The 18,740-nt window shown below is 46.1% G+C and overlaps 2 protein-coding genes across 3 annotated transcripts; both read right to left on the reverse strand.

Annotated features, from left to right (window-relative positions):
- Positions 1-263: 263 nt before the first annotated feature.
- On the reverse strand, positions 264-3,602 carry LOC142837603 (serum amyloid A-3 protein). Of its 2 annotated transcripts, none has more exons than XM_075952770.1 (4): positions 3,460-3,602; positions 2,829-2,920; positions 861-999; positions 264-532 (listed from the first exon to the last, which is right to left on the reverse strand). In XM_075952770.1, exons 1-4 carry the CDS (start codon positions 3,585-3,587, stop codon positions 394-396), a joined length of 498 nt encoding a protein of 165 aa, XP_075808885.1. In that variant the 5' UTR covers positions 3,588-3,602; the 3' UTR covers positions 264-393. The 2 variants fall into 2 exon arrangements, with proteins under 2 accessions (XP_075808885.1, XP_075808884.1); XM_075952769.1 differs by having other exon boundaries at positions 2,829-2,923; positions 3,460-3,577.
- A 5,291-nt stretch (positions 3,603-8,893) lies between these two features.
- LOC142837605 (serum amyloid A-4 protein) lies at positions 8,894-12,624 on the reverse strand. Its single transcript, XM_075952771.1, has 4 exons — positions 12,469-12,624; positions 11,696-11,798; positions 10,554-10,692; positions 8,894-10,182 (listed from the first exon to the last, which is right to left on the reverse strand). Exons 2-4 carry the CDS (start codon positions 11,784-11,786, stop codon positions 10,020-10,022), a joined length of 393 nt encoding a protein of 130 aa, XP_075808886.1. The 5' UTR covers positions 11,787-11,798; positions 12,469-12,624; the 3' UTR covers positions 8,894-10,019.
- Positions 12,625-18,740: the final 6,116 nt, after the last annotated feature.

Here is an 18,740-nt window from a genome sequence, read left to right on the forward strand (position 1 = left end):
GCTCCCATATCGGGGCCTCAGGAGCCGCCGTCCAGAGCTCTCCTCTCCTGTCAACGCCAACCACTTGCGCCCCTATCCTTGCAGTGTCGCCCTCGCTCTGCCCCGCAGGCCCAACGACCGCCCACGGAGCAGCCTGGCCAGCGACTGCTACAACTTCAGAGGCTGGATGCTCCCGAAGACCGGAGAGCTGGGATGGTGTGGCTGTGTTTCTTGTCATTCCCATGTCCCACAATCTTGTGCGATTTCAAAATGACAGTGAGAAGTTGCATTTCACAAGTATTTATTCAACATTTTGGTGGTGCTTAGGGATCCAGATTTTAGTTAGGAACTAATTCAATTCAGTAATTGCCTCTTTCCTTGGGGTCTGCACGGCTGGGAACATCAAGAGAAAACTCAGTATTTACTAGGCAGGCCAACAGGTCGGAAGTGGTTGGGGTCTCTACCACTCCGGCCCCATCTGTTGGCAAACTGGTCAGCTCTTGAGTCTTCTGCTCCACGTCCTGTGAACCTCTGAATACCCTCTCTGGCATCACTGCAATCAAGACAGACAAGAAGAAGACCCATAACCAAGCTGATGACAATAGCTCCACACTCTGGACTCGAAAACATGGCTGTACTAGGAGCCCAGGAACACCAGAGAAGGAGAGGCTGGTACTGATCCTGCCTGAGCAAGCACCTACTCAGCCCAGGATTCCACCCTCATGCTGGACGAGCAGCACCAAGGGAGAGAGGGTGGAGTTCATGTATCACTGCCAACCGTTCCCAGTACTGTACACAGAGAAGAGGAAGGCTACAGGCAGTGTGGCCGGGATGCAGAGGAGAGCCCCTCCTGACTGTCCAAAGCAGTCAAGCTCCGTTACCTGATCACTTTAGCAGCCCAGGCTCCTCCTGGTCCCCTTTGGGCAGCATCGTAGTTCCCTCTAGCATGGAAGTATTTGTCCGCACCTTTCCAGTTGGCCTCTTTCATGTCAGAGTAAGCGCGCCACATGTCTCTAGTTCCTGGAGAGGGAAGAGAATGGCAAGGAAGATTGTGTTTAGGCAAAGCAGGGTGAAAACTTCTGTCCAACTCATCCCAATGACTTCAGCCTTTCACAAGCCAGAGAACTATGGCTTGACGTGAATGGTTCTTACTTCCCCATGCCCGTGAGGAAGCATATTTGGAGCGAGTTTTATTCTGAGGGATTCCTGTCTTAGCTCTGTTGTTATTGGTCTTTGGCTGCTCAAGAAAGCATATAGGGGAGAGATGATCTCTAGGGGGTGTTTCATCAGACGATAATGAAGCCCTTTCCGAAATGATCCAGGGAAACTGTTTATATGGTGTGAGCACATGAGGCCTCTTCCCTTCCTCATCTCCCCTCTCTCCTTTCTCCATTCCTTTCCTTTCTTTATGTTCTCTTCCTTTAGAGACAGCATGCATCTCTATATGACCCTGGATGACCTGAAAGCCACAATCCTACTGCCTCAGCCTCCCAAAAGCTACAGTTACCACTGCAGCCACAACTCTCTCCCAGCACAGACAACGGGAGAACCTGCTCTCCAGGCAGAGTGAGTGCAGCTCTGCTCTGAGTCCACAGATGTTCAGGATCTACTGCAGCCTGAGCAGTTCCCAGCACTCCATCAGCAGGAGACAGCAGGGCATTCTCTGACAGACTGAAACAAGCTGGGTGACCAGAAACTCCAGGTGACAAAGGACACCTAGGTTTAAAACTTCTGTATCCTCTACAAGAACAGGAAAGAGTATTAGCCACCTTGGCGGTTATGCAGAATAACCGAGAAAATGCACGTGGGATGTTCATGGAAGATGCTCCATCTATTCGCATCTTCCCACTTCTCTGCTCCTCAGGAAGGTGCCACAAAGAGCAAAAGGTCTAAAGCGCACTGAAGGAATCAGACCCAGTAACAGTAAATGGGAAATATCTTCAGAAGTAACGAGTTAAGGAAAAAGGGCAAGGCCAATATCTAGGTTGACTTAACTTTTATTGTGCTGTGGCTGGTGGGATGTCTTTCCCTTGGTGATAGTTCCCTGCCCGTGTCTCGGCCTCAGCAGACCGATATCCAGGTAAGTAAGTCATGGTCATTTGCCGGTGGAGGATCTGAAGCTCCCTTTAAAAGCAGCTGCCTTCCCCAACCCATGAACTGCCGCTCTCAGGTAAAGCGTGGGTGTGTGCTCATGAAGTCCCCGCTCTGTTCTGGGAGCTGTCTAGTGGACTCTGAGAAGCTGGCCAACCAGGGATACCATCTGTTCTTCTTTGGGTTTTTGTTAGATCGTTTATGTCTGCTTTTGGCCTCAGTTTCCTTAAAAGATAGATGGGGCTCTTACACCACCAGGTTAACTTAAACATTACTCCATTTTAACGAGTAATGCTTCTTGGACAACGCCTTTTCACAGTGTGAAGAGCTGTTAGCCTTCGCTGCTGTCGCTGTGTTTAAGGACTCTACTGGTCCTCCTCTTCCTCCCCTGGAACACTGTACAGGTAAGATGCTCTACATTTCACGCCACCAGACATAGAGGCGAGCTGTTCATCACCTTCCACAAGGGGGCAGCAGATCCCCTCTCCTGCTGGCGAATCTGCATCTTTCAAGTACAGATTGCTCCTATATTGCTGTGGAAAAGCTGCTGTACTCACATTATGTGCTCTCAGGCTAGGGGTCCTCACACAAAGAGGTCAACACTGACCACGAAAGTTCAGAACTACATAGGAAGAGCGACAATGTTCCCCCATCCAGGATACGTCACAAGAATGTTTGCCCTGAATTTTGTGGTCCCTGCTCTGGACAATACTTGGAATCCACAAATCCAACCTCCTGCCCCCATCCTTTGCTCTTACCTTGACCAGCTTCTTTAATGAATTCGAGCCACCTTTGGCTGTCAACTCCCAGGACCAAGAGACACAAAATGATGGCAATGGAAGGCTTCATCCTGCTGTAGGGTCAGGGAAACACAAGGATGAACATGCCATTTCATGGGGTGGAGGATGCTTCTATAATGTTGAGCTGTGCTTGTATGTCAACACCAAATCCCACTGGATTTTATACAGAAATCCACACACATGTAGAGAGATGATGTAAGTGGATTCCAGGGAGTTTCTTGCTCCCCATTTCCATGTGTTTCATTCGACTCCCAGTGCCTGAGAGTTTGCAAATGGACCCCTAGTATAGAGCACTTTGCATTCTGATCTTGCCAGTCAAAACCCAATTCTATAGGAATCTTCCGGAGCGGGATGTGGTGGCTTTACAGCCATCATAGGCTCTGCAGTCTATCTGTAGAAGGCTGACCCCACCCTTCCCTGAATTCACACAGAAGCAGACAACAAATCCCCATGGCAACAGCACTGCCTCCTATGAATTCTAATGCATCTAGTAGATTCAGAAGAGAGACCGAGCATGAAAACACAGCCAGTGAATGCTGGTGGAACAGAGTCTGCAAAGAACAAATGCTGGAAAGTTCTGACAACTCACCTGGGGCTGTCAGTTCCTGCTGAGACCTCGGGCAAGCGGCTAGTGCTACTCGGTGAGGAGATGTGGCTGGGGCTACCTATATATACTGTCACTTGGCTAGTGGAGAAATCCCCTTTTTGATCTTGCATAATCCCACTTGGCCATAGCTCATCTTTCAGAATATAAAGATTTCTTTTGACACAGTCTGATTTCCCCAGATTGTGCAATCTACCTATGCTCAGGAATACATCATGTTGAGCTTCCAGAGGTTTCCTCATCCTGACTGGAAATAATCAAGGTAAGCACTTTCCATCAAATCGTGCGGGGCCAGTGTCTAAGGAATGAACATTAATATTGGAAAAAGAAATCTGAATATATAATAATAATGGGGGTGCATGCCAAATCCAAAACCTGAGATTATGTCCTTTCAAACTATAGTTCAAAATTAAGCTCTTAAATAGGAGAAAGAACAGAAGAAATTGACTTTTGAAATCCACAGGGGTGAACTCAACACTGGGAAAGGACTTCTCCAGACTCAAGTGTGCTTATTCACGAGCAGTCGCTAAGAAAGACAATAAAGCAGATTAATTCAGATACTGTGATAAGCCAGGAACACAAAACGATAGTACAGGAATTTGCTTCAAAGTCATGAAGAACTAAGACACCATAAGCAGGCATGAGCAGGGCCCACAGGTTGTTAATACAGGGCTTCAGGCAGAAAGTGGCAAAGCACAGAACAGGAATGCTGGGAGAAAACATCAGGAAACAGCTGTTGGAGATGGAGAAGCAGCACTAGGTGTTTATGGTAGTTCACATATGACTCAGTTTCCATCTGGAGTCGATTCTGACTCATGAGTCATTCGAGTTAAAGCTTGCCTGCTCTGCTTTTTCCAATAATATTGAGAACTGTGAGAGACTCCTGATCTAGCCCGTGGGAAAGAGCATTTTGCCCATGAGAAAAGAGCATTCTATCTACTAGAAAGAGTACGGCCGACGCCAAACCTCAGGAACATCAGGATAGAAAGTAAGGCTGCTTCTGAGCAGCAAGCGCTGTTAGAGAGGAGGCTGCTCACTCAAGGACCAGAATGGTCTTGTCTTAGATACTGACTGACCGTCTGTGCTGTGCAGTTTTCTGCCTTTGCTTATAAGCTAGTCCTGGAATAAACTCTGGGCTGTTTGGCGGTTTCAGCATGACCAAACAGACCTCCCAATTCTATCCTGTGTTTCTGTCTCAGTTCTTTTCATCTGATATTTCCTTAGCCTTAGCGTCCCCCCAATCCAGGAACCCTAGCTGACTTTGTCAGTAAGAAGAGCTCTTCATATGAACTTGTTCTTTATTAACAGTTTAAATAACTCCCTGAGGATTTTATCCAGTGTGTTCTTATCATATTAACCCCTTATCCACAACTCCACTCTCACCTCCATACCCACCTGACTTAAAGATCTCTTCTTTGCCCCTTCATCAAGTCCAGTTCTTATGAGACAACTATCCTGGGGAATGGGGTCTCCCTAGAGGGGGTGGTCAACAAGGGGTCGTAGCATTAAAACCTTCCTCTCCTAGAAGCAATCAAATGCCAATGGGTTCAGAGTTAGGGATGGATTTCGTGTCCACCTAGCCCCCTCCGTGCTGGGATTTTGTCTGCTTTGAGCTTGCACAGGTTTTGTTCATGCCGTCATGATGGCTGTGAGTTCTTCTGTGCAACTGCCCTGTCATACGTGTGGAAATCACTCTGTCCTGCAAGTCACCTTCACCTCTCCTTTTCTTTCGGCCCCTATGCCTGAGTGTTGGGGGATGGGTGGATAGGTATGTCCAGGGATGCTTTTCTTTATTGTTCATTTTATTATCACACAAAGTTGCCCTTGGTTCATTTATGTGTCTTCATGGGATGGGATCTCAGGAGAAGGCCGCTGTCTGCCTTGTATTGCTATCATCCAGACACCTCTCTTGGTTCCTTTACCGGGTGGTGAATAAATACAGAGAGATGAGTGCGTTCTGCAAGCTTATTTACTTAAAGGTGAAACTGGAAGGGAATTTTAAAGGACTGCAAATGTTTGAGAGAAGAAGAGAAATGTTTATTTTGGAATAAACACAGATGGGTGCACAGTGCATTGCATCACTCCAGCACATGCAGGAGCATCCCACAGCAGACCCAACACCAACTTACTGTAAATGGGCACAACCTGCATTTCCCATAGAGTACTCCACAGCATTGAGTTCTTGCCTGCAAGTTTGGAAGGACTCCACAGATAATGAACTTGTGTCTAGATGTAGCACAAAATGTCCTCTGAGTGTGAGCCTGAATTCTTCCTAACTAGAAATTTCAAAATGTGAACCTGGGAAATTTAAGAATTATGCAATGTCTTCTTTAGCAGCCAAGTTTGTAGTTCTGCTGATGAGCCCCTTTTCCTTGTTGCCTACAGCTGAGAGGACAAAGAGGCTCTGATTGGCCCACATCCTGGAGAATTAATACAAGAAGTTGAGCCAGCCCCAGAACTCCAAGGTCTGAGAGGAGGCAGGAACACAGGCTCTCAGTCCCAACCTCTCCTTACCTCTCACTCCTGCTTCGTGCATATGGAAAGGACTGGGGGAGTGGTGGGGAGCTAGCCCACAAGGCTTATGGGGTGTCTTAGACCGACCTGCCATTTGAGTTGAACAGGGACTGCAGGGACTTTCAGTAGCTGACAGAGCAGAGCTGTCCTTCTGTGAGGAGAAAGGTAGTTGTGTAGCTGGATCTCTTCATGGGCGTTCACCAGCCCAGAAAAGAAGGACAAACTTCCTCAGCCCCCAGGAAGTTACATAGAGGTCACAAAGCAGCCTGCTAGCAGACGCCATGCCCTGCCTGACACACAGGAGTGTGGTGAGGGGGGTAGTGTGCCAGGCAGATAGGGCGATGCTCTGTTCATCTCTGCCACTTGTTCACTCGGGTTGGAAGACCACTGGGTTTCGAGTGAAGACATTGGCGAGGTGAAGGGATCAACACCTTAGCCCGGGAGCAGTGACGCAGCTGCTTCTCTTTCCAGGAGTGACCTCCATTGCTGAGGGCATGGCGGGAAGGTGACATTCCTCTCAGGAGCGGCCATGCACACATTTCTGCAGAGACTCCCAGGTCAGCCGAGAATAGGAGTACCCCAGACTCCACTGAGGCCCTGGCAACACCCCTCCCTACGACATTCCCCTAAATCCTAAGACTGGGAGGCCTGGTGGCAAGACACCTCCAAGTCCCTTGCATGGGATACCCGGAGCTCTCACTCCCCTAAGTGTCCCAACAGCCAACTAGCTCATAGTGTGGGAGGGGCACCTTACAGCCCTGCCACTGGACTGCAGGGACTTTCCATAGCCACCCGAGACCCAGTGTTATGAACAGAGAAGAGAATTTTAACTTCACAGTCAAAGTAGTATCAGGGAAAACAAAGGCACGTGGTGGTGAAGCCTGCTGAGCCAGCCCTCTAAACTGGCTCTGTTTTGGCAGCACATGTCATTCTTCAAACTATGTTCCTTTGCACTTGGTACATCTGTATCACACCCTCTTCCCCCAAGGCTCAGAGACCGTTGCAAAAGAGGAGGCAGAAAGACCGCAAGATCCAGACATGGTGCCTGACTGCAAGGAAGCTCTTTTCCAGACACAGCCCCTGCTTGCACACATGGACTCACAGAGTAGCGATAGTATCAGCATGCTCAGTATCGGCACGCGCTCAGACCAAACAAAAATCTCCACTTGGAGAGGGGAGAGACACAAAGTCACCCCTAGCCGAGGAGCTAATAGCAATTGATAGCCACTGGGAGAGGAAGAGTGGCTTTTCTTTAAGGGTTCAGGCCCTACTAAGTCAGCCATGCTGCGGTGAATGGCCACACACTCGAGTGTATATGAGCAGAACAAATTGGGCTTGGTGAATTAAAATAATTCAAGAAAACACAAAGGTGGGTTGGTAGAGAAGGCTGGGTGGGCCTGGGAGAAGTTGGGGAAGGAGAATTAATGAGTTTTCTATTGCTGTAATAAACACCATGACTGGGGTGGCCTGAATGAAATCGGTCCCATAGACCTGAATGCTTGGTCCACAGTTGGTAGAACTGTTTGGGAAGTGTTAGGAGATGTGGCTTTGTTGGACAAGGTGTGTCACTGTTGGGTGGGCTTTGAGATTTCAAAAGCCCACACACCATTCCCAGTAAGTGCGCTCTCTCTCTCTCTCTCTCTCTCTCTCTCTCTCTCTCTCTCTCTCTCTCTCTCTCTCTCTCACCTTAACAAGTAAGCTCTAGCCTATTTCTCCAGCACCGTGATGGTCAGCCTGCGCCGGGTTCCACACTGTGATAGACTCACCCTCTGAACTGTAAGTGAGCCCCCAATTAAATGCTTTCTTCTATAATTTGTCTTGGTTATGGTGTTTCGTCACAGCAATAGAAAAGTAACTAAAACAATGACCAAAAGTAGCTTGTGGAGGAGAGAGTTTACATGGTTTGTAGGTTACTTACAGTTTATCCTCAGGGGAAACTAAGGCAGGAACTCGGGGTAGTAACTTGACATCAGAGGCCATGGAGGAATGCTGCTTACCAGATTATTCTCTACGACTTGTTCAGCCCACTTTCTGTCTGTCTGTCTTTGTTTTTTGCTTTTGTTTTCAAAATAGGGTTTCTCTGTGGAGACCTGGCTGTCCTAGAACTCACTCTGTAGACCATTCTAGCCTTGGACACAGAGATCCACCTGTTGCTGCCTCCTGGGGGCTGGGATTAATGCGTGCAGCACCACTGCCCTGCTCAGCCCCGCTTTCCTATGCAACCCAGTATGGCCTGCCAAAGGACCACACTGTCCCAGGGGCCTATGACCTCTGACACCAACCATTAATCAAGAGAATGCCCTACCACACAAGGCAAAGTGACCCGCACTTTAATCCCAGCATTCAGGAATTTGTGAGTTTAGAGACAACCTTATCTATACGGTCAGTCCTAAGCCAACCAGGGTTACATAGTGAGAATTTGCTTTGAAAGAGAGAGAGAGAGAGAGAGAGAGAGAGAGAGAGAGAGAGAGACTCACTTCTCTATTGAGGTCCCAATTCCCAGGTAATTCTAGCTTGTGCCAATTGAGAAAAGGCCAGTCAGGATGGAATGATAGGATAAATTAAATTATTGGAAATTCTCAAAGAAATAATAAACAGTGAGGGGAAAGAGAACTACATTTTAGTCTGCTCCTCTAGCTTTGTCAGGCATGCGCACACACGCACATGCACACACACACACACACTCACACACACACACACACTCACACACACACTCACACACACACACACTCACACACACACTCACACACACACACTCACACACACACTCACACACACACTCACACACACACTCACACACACACACTCACACACACACTCACACACACACTCACACACACACACTCACACACACACACACACACTTTCTTTTTGAACATACTCAAAAACAACTAAGTCAGACCCATTATATTAATAAGATATATTTTCATTGAGTGTAATATAAAGGCTCTGAATGATAAGAACCCATTATCTTAGTTGAATTGGAACCATGTTTTTCTTGCCAGTGTGTACATAAGTGTGCATCTTTCAGGCTTTGATTTTTCACCTCTACATGGTGTGTTTCTGATAACCTTCCCTGTGAGAAAACAGTGTGTGTGTGTGTGTGTGTGTGTGTGTGTGTGTGTGCGCGCGCGCGCGCGCCTTATTGTGACACAGGGTATCATATATCCCAGGCTAGCCTCAACTTACAATACAACCAGGGCTGGCCTTGAGCTTCTGGTCGGTGAGCCTCTACCAACCCCAGTGCCAGGAATATAAGTGTGTACCATCACCAGGTTTTTACAGCTCTAGGGATATCTCTAGGGATTCATGCGCGCTATGCAGGCACTCCTAAACTGGGATCTACCTGTGGTCCTCAGTGCGGTATCTAGGATAGGACTCCTAGGGTAGGATGAGGCTTTCTCAAAGCAGTTTCTTCTGTATATGAGAAGGGGCCACAAGTGACAAGGTCAGGAGTCAGACCATGCACAGCATGTGACTGATAAGACAGAGTGGTATCACTACACAGAAAAGCCTGGGAACAACCGTGACAAAAACAGAGAGGCCCAGGTATGACCAGAAGATGTTGGGGGTTGGGACACACATCTGATCTATATCAGGGAGGAAACTGGTGGTCAGCAGACCAGAGCACATCGAGAGCAAACTCTGCTTGCGGAGGAGCCTGACTAGGTTGGCAATGCTTTGCTAGCAAAGGTCTGCTTGACAGGGGAAGCTGATAGGGCTACTGCTGGAGCAGATTGGCTGGGGCTGTGTGAAGGGCCTGCTGATAGGGCTACTGGCTGGAGCAGATTGGCTGGGGCTGTGTGAGGGGCCTGCTTGGCTTTTTCTGTGTGATGATACATAGCAATTCTTCGCAGAAAATATTTCTGAGAGTTCCCAATTTCCATCAACAAATTCCATTCGCAAAGTACTCGTTGGCTATCTCTAGATTCTCTGTGGATCCTGTGGACACCGAGAACAAGGACATACTGTCATGTGGAGGGGAATATGTCTTATGGCCTAGTCCCCTCAGGGCAGCCTGTGTAGGAGGCTCAGAACTTCTCAGGGAGGCCATTGGGTCTGAAGTAATTAGGGTTCTTGCCACTTCGGCCCCATTCCTCAGCTTTCTTGGTAGACTCCAGGCTTTCCAGTCCAAAGTTTTTCATTCCAAAATAATACCGGTTTAGGAGGCCTTGAAAGTATTTCTTGCTGGTGCTGAAATCCAAGGAAGGGAGACAGGATATGAATGCCAGAGTGAGACAGCCCCACCTCAAAGGTCCCTCCTCCTCACATATCAAGGAATGACTAAGAAAATACTGGAGGAGGAAAAACTTAGCCACAGGAAAGAGGAAATATCAGTCCCTTGGGGGAGGGCCTCAGCCTGCTTGTCCTTTTCACACCCTGTGACAAGATGGATTTGAGACCGCATCTTGGTGTTCACCGTTTTGTTGTGGGTGTTATTCATCCCCACTCCCCATCCTTCCCTCCCTTTCTTGCTCTCCAGACCACCCAGATCCTGCAAGTACAGACAGTGGGAGAGGCCACAGGTAGGAACAGTGAGAGGCATGAGGCAGCAGGACCATTACCTGATTATTTTAGCAGCCCAGATGCCTCCAGCTCCCCTCTGTTGAGCCTCAAAATTTCCCCGAGCAGAAAAGTATCTGTCTGAGTTTGGGTAATTGGCTTCTACATTGTCCCGATAGGCTCTCCACAAGTCCCAAGTCCCTATAAAGAAAGGAAAGTTACAAAGGTCAGCCTGGGGTCATTGGAGAAGTGGAGGAATGCAAACTTTCTGTGCATTTCCACATTTCATCCCTGACAGCTTAATTCTTTGAAATGTCCATGGGGGCGAGTGTATGTCCCTGGGATGTCGTCCATGGTGTTCATAAGCAGGGCACTTCTCCAAGGATTATTTTGGCCTGGACTGATTGAGAGATGATGAGTCCTGGATGGGTGTCATATAGATCTCTGTGTGCTACACAATGTAGGGGTGGACCTGTCACGTAAGAGAGCCAAGAGGTAACATCGACATCATACAGGTAAGATCCAGCGACAGATTGTGCCATGAGAAGAGATGGAGAATGCATTTTAACCATGGCCACTAAGAAAAACGCAACCAATAGTGTGTATTAACTACTTTTCTCATGCTGGTGACAAAATCCTTGACATGTAACTTAGGGAACTGGGCGGTATTTTGTCTCCCAGTTTGAGGAGAACACATGGCCGGGTGACCAGTGTAGATTACATAAGTAAACTGCGGTATTGAAACACACGAGGACTTGCAATGTTGAGTGTCCAGGAGTCCTCCATCCTTGTTCTTGGTTGTTGTCTAGAAAAGGAAGGGAACTGTGTAGAAGGCTCTATCTGCAGGTATGTGCACATTTACTAAGCACATGTGTCTCTAGGACATACTGAGTGCTCACTTACACTCCAACACTAGTAAATTTGCGGTCTGTGAATTTGCTCTGTGGAAGACACTCTCTGGAAGTCCCGACTCCTCTGGATCAGTATCAGCAATACAGAATGGACCTTGTGGCCCTGTCTGAGGATCCCTCAGAAGGTGCCAAGTGACCAGTGTAGAGTCAAGAAGCCACATAAAGCCACAGTCCTCCCCTGACTCCTTTCTAGGTTTTAAATGCGAACCTGCACTGGACAGCCATGTGGCCTCGGCTCAGTGTGCGTCCTGGAACACAGTTAACTGCGCCCATCACCCACCTTTACTTCTTACCTTGTATGGCCTCCTTGAAGAACGAATACCAGCCATCACCACTGACTCCCATGAACAAAGAGCAGAAGACAAGGACTGTGGCAAGCCTCATGACGCTGCAGAACTGTGAGAACAGACCCGCAGGCTGATGGTGCCCACACCTGTAGACCCAGAACTCTCAAGGCAGAGGCACGTGAATCTCTGACTCTAAGGCCAGCCTGGTCTCCTAGGCAAGTTCTAGGCCAGCTGGAGCTACACAGTGAGACCTTGTGTCAAAGAAAGACAGATACGCACTTTCAGCAGTAAATTACAACAATCTAACTTGCATTTTTATCTTTCATCTCTGAATCCTTGCTGCAAGGATGAGAATACTGGACTTTAGGACTCTCTTCCAGATCATTGATTGAATAAACAGGAGTTTCAGGGAATTGTTGGCTCGCAGCCCACTTGAACGTAGTGAAGCTGACTAAAGCTGATCAACAACAGCCTTTGCAGAGGCCCTCTTCCGCTGAGACCTCAGTGACACAGACATGCACTCCATACCCATGTCAGTCCATAGCCTGTGCTCCTAGGATGTCCGAGGCCCAGGCTTTCACCCCCAGCCTCACTACACAAAGCAATTCCAGCAGCAAAGGCCTTTGTTCCCAGCACTTGGAAGGTGGAAGCAGAAGGATCAGATACTTAAGTCCATCCACAGCTACAAAACTGGTTCCAAGCTATCATGGGCTCCGTTAGACCCTATCTCTAAGGGGGAAAGCCCCTAGAAAACATAATTGTTCCCAATTAGAACTTACCAACTTTATATGAAGTTGTTCTCAGGAGCACAAGACCAACACTTCCTGGAAAGGAGGGCCAGCTACGCCCCTTTCTCCAGCTGAAGTTCCAGAGGACGCAGGGCTGCTAGGACCAAGCAGCCATGGAGCAGCTGCTCTCTCTCCTGGCTCTAACACTGATAAGAAGAGTGCTGTTACATCCAGCTTGGCAGAATCCCTCTTGCTCAATCATTCCTGTAAATAAACAGCACGGGCTGGGCCGACAGTTCAGGGGAAGAGCACTGAGGCCCTAGCGTGTGTGAGGCCCTGAACTCAGTAGCCAGCAGCAGAAAGGAAGAAAAGCTGGCATACTGAGTCAAGTGCTGCCGTGTTCATAATAGAGTTTTTCTGAATTACCTCAAAATGTTTGCCTTTTGACTCGTTTTCTTAATTCCTACCTCCTTGCCCCTAACTACCCTGGATGACACACTGCAAGCTGTAAGCTGAAATGAACCCTTTCTTCCCCAATTTGTTTTGGGTCATGTTTTCTCACACCAATAGAAACCCTACTAAGACATGGGCACGGTTCTGGAAGGCCAGACTCCTAAAGGTCAAGGTCTTGGTCACCGTAGTTGCTTACGTGGAGTCCCTGTTACTTGATACAATGCCCACCCAGCCTCTAGTTTCATTTCTGTGGCCGGGATAAACACCCAGATGAAGAGAGACGCAGAGGAGGAGGGGGTTTATCTGGCTCACAACCTAGGTTGCAGTCCATGACTGCAGGGAGTCTCAGCAGCAGCAGGGTAGACAGCTCACCACGCCACGTCAGGTCGAGGGCAGAGAGAAACGAATGTACCCATGCTGTCTGCTTGCTGTGGCTCTCGGTCGGTCAGCTTTCTTCTTTCTTACACAGCCAGGACCCAGCACACGAAAGGGAACCGCTCATGGTCAGGGCCGGTCTTCCCACCTCGCTTAACCATCAAGACAACCCCCACAGACAGGCCCACAAGCCAATCCGATCTAGCAATCTTTAATTGAGACTCCCACCTCGGGTAATTCTAGGTTATGTAAATTTAAAATTTAAAACTCACCAGCCCAGGGCAGGCTGTGGGGCCACTGGCACTGAGACCAGGATTTATCTCTACCATTTGTTCTGGCTTTTTGGAAACCATTCTCTCTGGAGGGATACCTTGCTCAGCCTAGACATAGGGGGAGGGCCTTGTTTCTGTCTCAAGGCAATGTGCTAGACTTTGTTGACTCCCCATGGGATGTCTTACTCTCTCTGAGGAGTGGATGGTTGGTGGGATGGAAGGTGGGGGGTGGAAATAGCAGGAGAAGGGGAGGAAGTGAGGGATGGGTTTCGCACATAAAATGAAAAAGGCAGCTTTTAAAAAATAATTTTTTAAAAAAGTTTAGATTTGTGATTTCTTTAAGAGCCCTTAAAAGATTATCTCTCAAAATAAGCAACAAAGTGATTGGTCCTTTCTTTGTAACTGCAAAATACAGCCTGTCAATTAAAGACCTGACGGGGAAGAATGTCTTGCTTGCCTACATGGTTAATCTCTAACAAGTTGTTGGAGTATAAATGTACATTGTTTTTTGGGATAATTTGTATTTCACCTCTAATACATCAAATGATTAATCATGTAAAAACTCCTATTTTTACTGTAAAAAATAAAAACTCCCAGCCCACACAGCTCTAGTACGTCTGCACACATTGGCCAACTGTACACATGGAAGGACCTAACTGAAACTTCTAAATATTTCCTCATGCAATGATGAGTAAAGTGTTTGTAGCTGGGTTGGCATTTACCTGACTCCTTTAGTGGCATGCCAGGGACCTTCCACTTCCGTGAACACTACTCAGTAGGGGTGATGGCTCTAGGTAGGCACCAATTAGATGTAATTGATTCCCAGTACTGGAGGTTTCATTTGGTGGCAAGAGGTGTCCCCTTGAGGCTTTGTCTCCCCCATTATTTAATGAGTCCATTTAGATTTTTATATATCTTTATGTATTTTAAGAAGGTTCTGTTATTCAGGTTTCCAAATGACTCCATCAAAGGCCCCTTAGTTTTGGCTCTCCTTCCCTGTATTCCCTCCCCCACCCCTCTTCCCTCCCTATCTCTATTTGAACATCACAATACAGCCTCCACCCTCTCATCTATTCATAAATATATTTTCTAATTCTTCTTCCATAGGAAATCCTCACCCCCAGTCCCTTTCTCTATACCTAACCACCTGCTTACCAAAGACTTAATAACAAACATCCACACATAAGTGAATACACACCATAGTTGTCTTTCTGGGTCTGGACTGCCTCAATCAAGATGATTTTTTTTCTAGCTCTATCCATTTCCCTGCAAATTTCATGTTTTTAAATAGCTGAGTAATATCCCATTGTGTAAATGTATCACACACTCTTTGTCCATCCATCCATTGACAGACAAGTAGGCTGATTTCTGTTTCTGGGTCTTCTAAGCAGAGCAGCAGTGAACATGTTTGAGCAAGTGTCTCTCTAGTAGGTTGTAGAGTCCTTTAGCATCTGCCAAGAGTTGTATACCTGGATCTTGGTGTAGACAGATTCTCAGCTTCCTGAAGAATCACCACACCTGTGTTGATACTTGTGCAAGTTTGCACTCCTGCCCTCACCAGCACGAACTGTCATTTGTTATGTGGATTTGGGCCATCATTTGTTTGGTTGAATTTTGGCCATTCTGACAGGTATTAGGTGAAATCTCAAAGTAGTTTTGATTTGCATATCCCTAATGACTAAGAATATTGAACATTTCATTACATCTCGGCTACTTGATTTTTCTCTTATGAGAACTTTTAGATCTGTTTAGATCTGTACTCCATTGCTAATTGAATTACTTGCCTACTTGTCTAGTTTTGGTATTTTTTTAGTTATTTATTAAAAATTTCCACCTCCTCCCATCCTCCTATTTCCGAACCACTCTCCTCCCTCACCCTCCCTCTCCCTCTCCAGTCCTAAGAGAAGTCAGGGTGCCCTGCCCTGTGGGAAGTCCAAGGCCCTCCCCTCCATCCAGTTCTAGGAAGGTGTGCATCCAAATAGACTAGGCTCCCAAAAAGCCAGTACTCGCAGTAGAATCAAAATCCGGTGTCATTATCATTGGCTTCTCAGTCCACCCTCATTGTCAGCCACATTCAGAGAGTCCAGTTTGATCACATACTCATTCAGTCCCAGTCCAGCTGGCCTTGGTGAGCTCCCATTAGATCAGTCCCACCATCTCTGTGGGTGGACGCACCCCTCGTGGTCCTGACTTCCTTGCTCATGTTCTCCCTCCTGCTCTTCAACTGGGCCTTGGAAGTTCAGTCCGGTGCTCCAATGTGGGTCTCTGTCTCTATCTCCATCCATTGCCAGATGAAGGTTCTATGGTGATATGCAAGATATTCATCAGTGTGGCTATGGGAGAAGGCCAGTTCAGGCACCCTCTCCTCTGCTGCCCACGGACCTAGCTGGGAAATCCCCTTGGACACCTGGGAACCCCTCTAGAGCCAAGTCTCTTGCCAACCCTAAAATGGCTCCCTTAGTTAAGATATCTTCTTCCCTGCTACCATATCCGCCCTTCGTCCACATCAACCATCGCATTCCCCCAAGCTCTCCACAATCCTCCCCTTCTCCCTTCTCTCTCCCCATCTCCCCTTCCCCCCAACCCACCCCCACCACTCTGCTCCCAACTTTTGCCTGGCAATCTTGTCTACTTCTAATATCCAGAAGGATAAATATGTTTTTCTTTGGGTTCACCTTCTTATTTAGCTTTCTAAGATCACAAACTATAGGCTCAATGTCCTTTGTTTATGGCTAAAATCCACTTATGAATAAGTACATACCATATTTTTCTTTTTGGGTCTGGGTTATCTCACTCAATAAAGTGTTTTCTATTTCCATCCATTTGCCTGCAAAATTCCAGATGTCATTGTTTTTTACTGCTGAGTAGAACTCTGAAGTGTATATGTGCCACACCTTCTTTACCCATTCCTCTATTGAGGGACACCTAGTTGTTTCCAGATTCTGGCTATTACAAATAGTGCTGCTATGAGCATAGTTAAACAAATGCTTTTGTAGTATGATTGGGTATATTCCCAAGAGTGGAATTGCCAGATCCTGAAGTAGGTTGACTCCCAGTTTCCTGAGAAACTGCCACACTGATTTGCAAAGTGGTTGTACAAGTTTGCATTCCCACCAACAATGGATGAGTATTCCCTTAACTCCACATCCTCTACAGGATAGGCTATCATTGGTGTTTTTTATTTTAGTCATTCTGACAGGTATAAGATGGTATCTAAAAGCTGTTTTGATTTGCATCTTCTTGATCGCTAAGGAGGTTGAGCATGACCTTAAGTGTCTTTTGGCCATTTGAACTTCTTCTGTTGAGAATTCTCTGTTCATTTCAGCGCCCCATTTTTAAATGGGTTAATTAGAGTTTTAATGTCTAGTTTCTTGAGTTTATATATTTTGGAGATCAGACCTTTGTCTAATGCGGTGTTGGTGAAGATCTCCCATTTAGTATGTTGCCTTTTTGTCTTAATGACAGTGTCCTTTGCATTACAGAAGCTTCTCAGTTTCAGGAGTTCCTATTTATTCATTTTTCCTCTTATTGTCTGTACTACTGGGGTTATACGTAGGAAGTGGTCTCCTGTGCCCATGTGTTGCAGACTACTTCCACTTTCTCTTCTATCAGGTTCAGTGGGGTCAGATTTATATTGAGGTCTTTAATCCATTTGGACTTGAGTTTTGTGCATGGTGATAGATATGGATCTATTTTCATTCTTCTACAGGTTGACATCCAGTTATGCCAGCACCATTTGTTAAAGATGCTTTCTTTCTTCCATTGTATAATTATAGCTCCTTTGTCGAAAATCAGGTGTTCATAGGTTTGTGGGTTAATATCCGAGTCTTCAATTTGATTCCATTGGTCAACATCTCTGTTTTTATAGCAATACCAAGCTGTTTTCATTACTGAAGCTCTGTAATAGAGTTTGAAGTTAGAGATGGTAATGCCTCCGGAAGTACTTTTATTGTGTAGGATTGTTTTGGTTATCCTGGGGGTTTTTTTCCATATAAAGTTGATTACTGTTCTCTCAAAGTCTTTTAAGAATTTTGTTGGGATTTTAATGGGGATTGCATTAAATCTATAGATTGGTTTTGGTAGAATTGCCATTTTTGCTATGTTGATCCTCCCAATCCAAGAGCATGGGAGATCCTTCCATTTTCTGGTATCCTCTTCAATTTCTTTCTTCCAAGACTTAAAGTTCTTGTCAAATAAATCTTTCACTTCCTTGGTTAGAGTTACCCCAAGATACTTTATGCTATTTGTGGCTATCGTGAAAGGTGATGCTTCTCTGATTTCCCTCTCTGCTTCTTTTTTTGTGTGTGTGTATAGGAGGGCAACTGATTTTTTTGGAGTTGATCTTGTATCCTGCCACATTACTAAAGGTGTTTATCAGTTGTAGGAGTTCATTGGTAGAGTTTTGGGGCCGCTTATGTACACTGTTGTATCATCTGCAAATAACTAAACTTTGACTTCTTCCTTTCCAATTCGAATTCCATTGGTCTCCTTATGTTGTTTTATTGCTATTGCTAGAACTTCAAGCACTATATTGAAGAGGTATGGAGAGAGTGGACAGCCTTATCTTTTTCCTGATTTTAGTGGAATGGCTTTGAGTTTCTCTCCATTTAATTTGATGTTAGCTGTCGCTGTCAGCTTGCTGTATATTGCTTTTATTATATTTAGTTATGAACCTTGTATCCCTAATCTCTCAAAGACCTTTCTCATAAAGGGGTGTTGAATTTTGTCGAATGCTTTTTCCGCATCTAATGAAATGATCATATGGTTTTCTTCCCTCAGTTTATTTGTATGATGGATTACATTGATAGATTTTTGTATGTTTAACCAGCCCTGCATCTCTGGGATGAAGCCTACTTGATCATAATGGATAATCTTTTTGGCTGTGTTTTAGGATTCGGTTTGCCAGTATTTTATTGAAAATTTTTGCCTTGATGTTCATGAGTGATATTGGTCTGTAATTCTCTTTCTTGGTTGAGTCTTTGTGTGGTTTTGGTATCAGGGTAATTATAGCTTCATAAAAGGAGTTTGGCAATGACTCTTCTGTTTCTATTTTGTGAAATACATTAAGGAGTATAGGTATTAGCTCTTCTTGCAAGTTCTGGTGAAATTCTGCCTTGAAACCACCTGGTTGTGGGCTTTTTTTGGTAGGGAGGTTTTTGATGACAACTTCTAATTCCTCACAACTTACAGGTCTATTTAAATTGTTCACCAGGTCTTCATTTA

Source organism: Microtus pennsylvanicus, chromosome 18 (assembly GCF_037038515.1).
Source record: "Microtus pennsylvanicus isolate mMicPen1 chromosome 18, mMicPen1.hap1, whole genome shotgun sequence".
In the NCBI taxonomy this organism is placed as follows: domain Eukaryota; kingdom Metazoa; phylum Chordata; class Mammalia; order Rodentia; family Cricetidae; genus Microtus; species Microtus pennsylvanicus.

Excerpts from the sequence above, each read along its gene's own strand:
- LOC142837603 (XM_075952770.1), bottom strand. The coding sequence starts at position 3,587 with ATGCAAGATCAAAAAGGGGATTTCTCCACTAGCCAAGTGACAGTATAT. Across the intron at positions 1,000-2,828 it reads CATTAAAGAAGCTGGTCAAG|GAACTAGAGACATGTGGCGC; the intron begins GTAAGAGCAAAG and ends TTCCCTCTCCAG. Across the intron at positions 533-860 it reads TGGGCTGCTAAAGTGATCAG|TGATGCCAGAGAGGGTATTC; the intron begins GTAACGGAGCTT and ends TCTTGATTGCAG.
- LOC142837605 (XM_075952771.1), bottom strand. The coding sequence starts at position 11,786 with ATGAGGCTTGCCACAGTCCTTGTCTTCTGCTCTTTGTTCATGGGAGTC. Across the intron at positions 10,693-11,695 it reads CTTCAAGGAGGCCATACAAG|GGACTTGGGACTTGTGGAGA; the intron begins GTAAGAAGTAAA and ends CTTTCTTTATAG. Across the intron at positions 10,183-10,553 it reads TGGGCTGCTAAAATAATCAG|CACCAGCAAGAAATACTTTC; the intron begins GTAATGGTCCTG and ends CTTGGATTTCAG.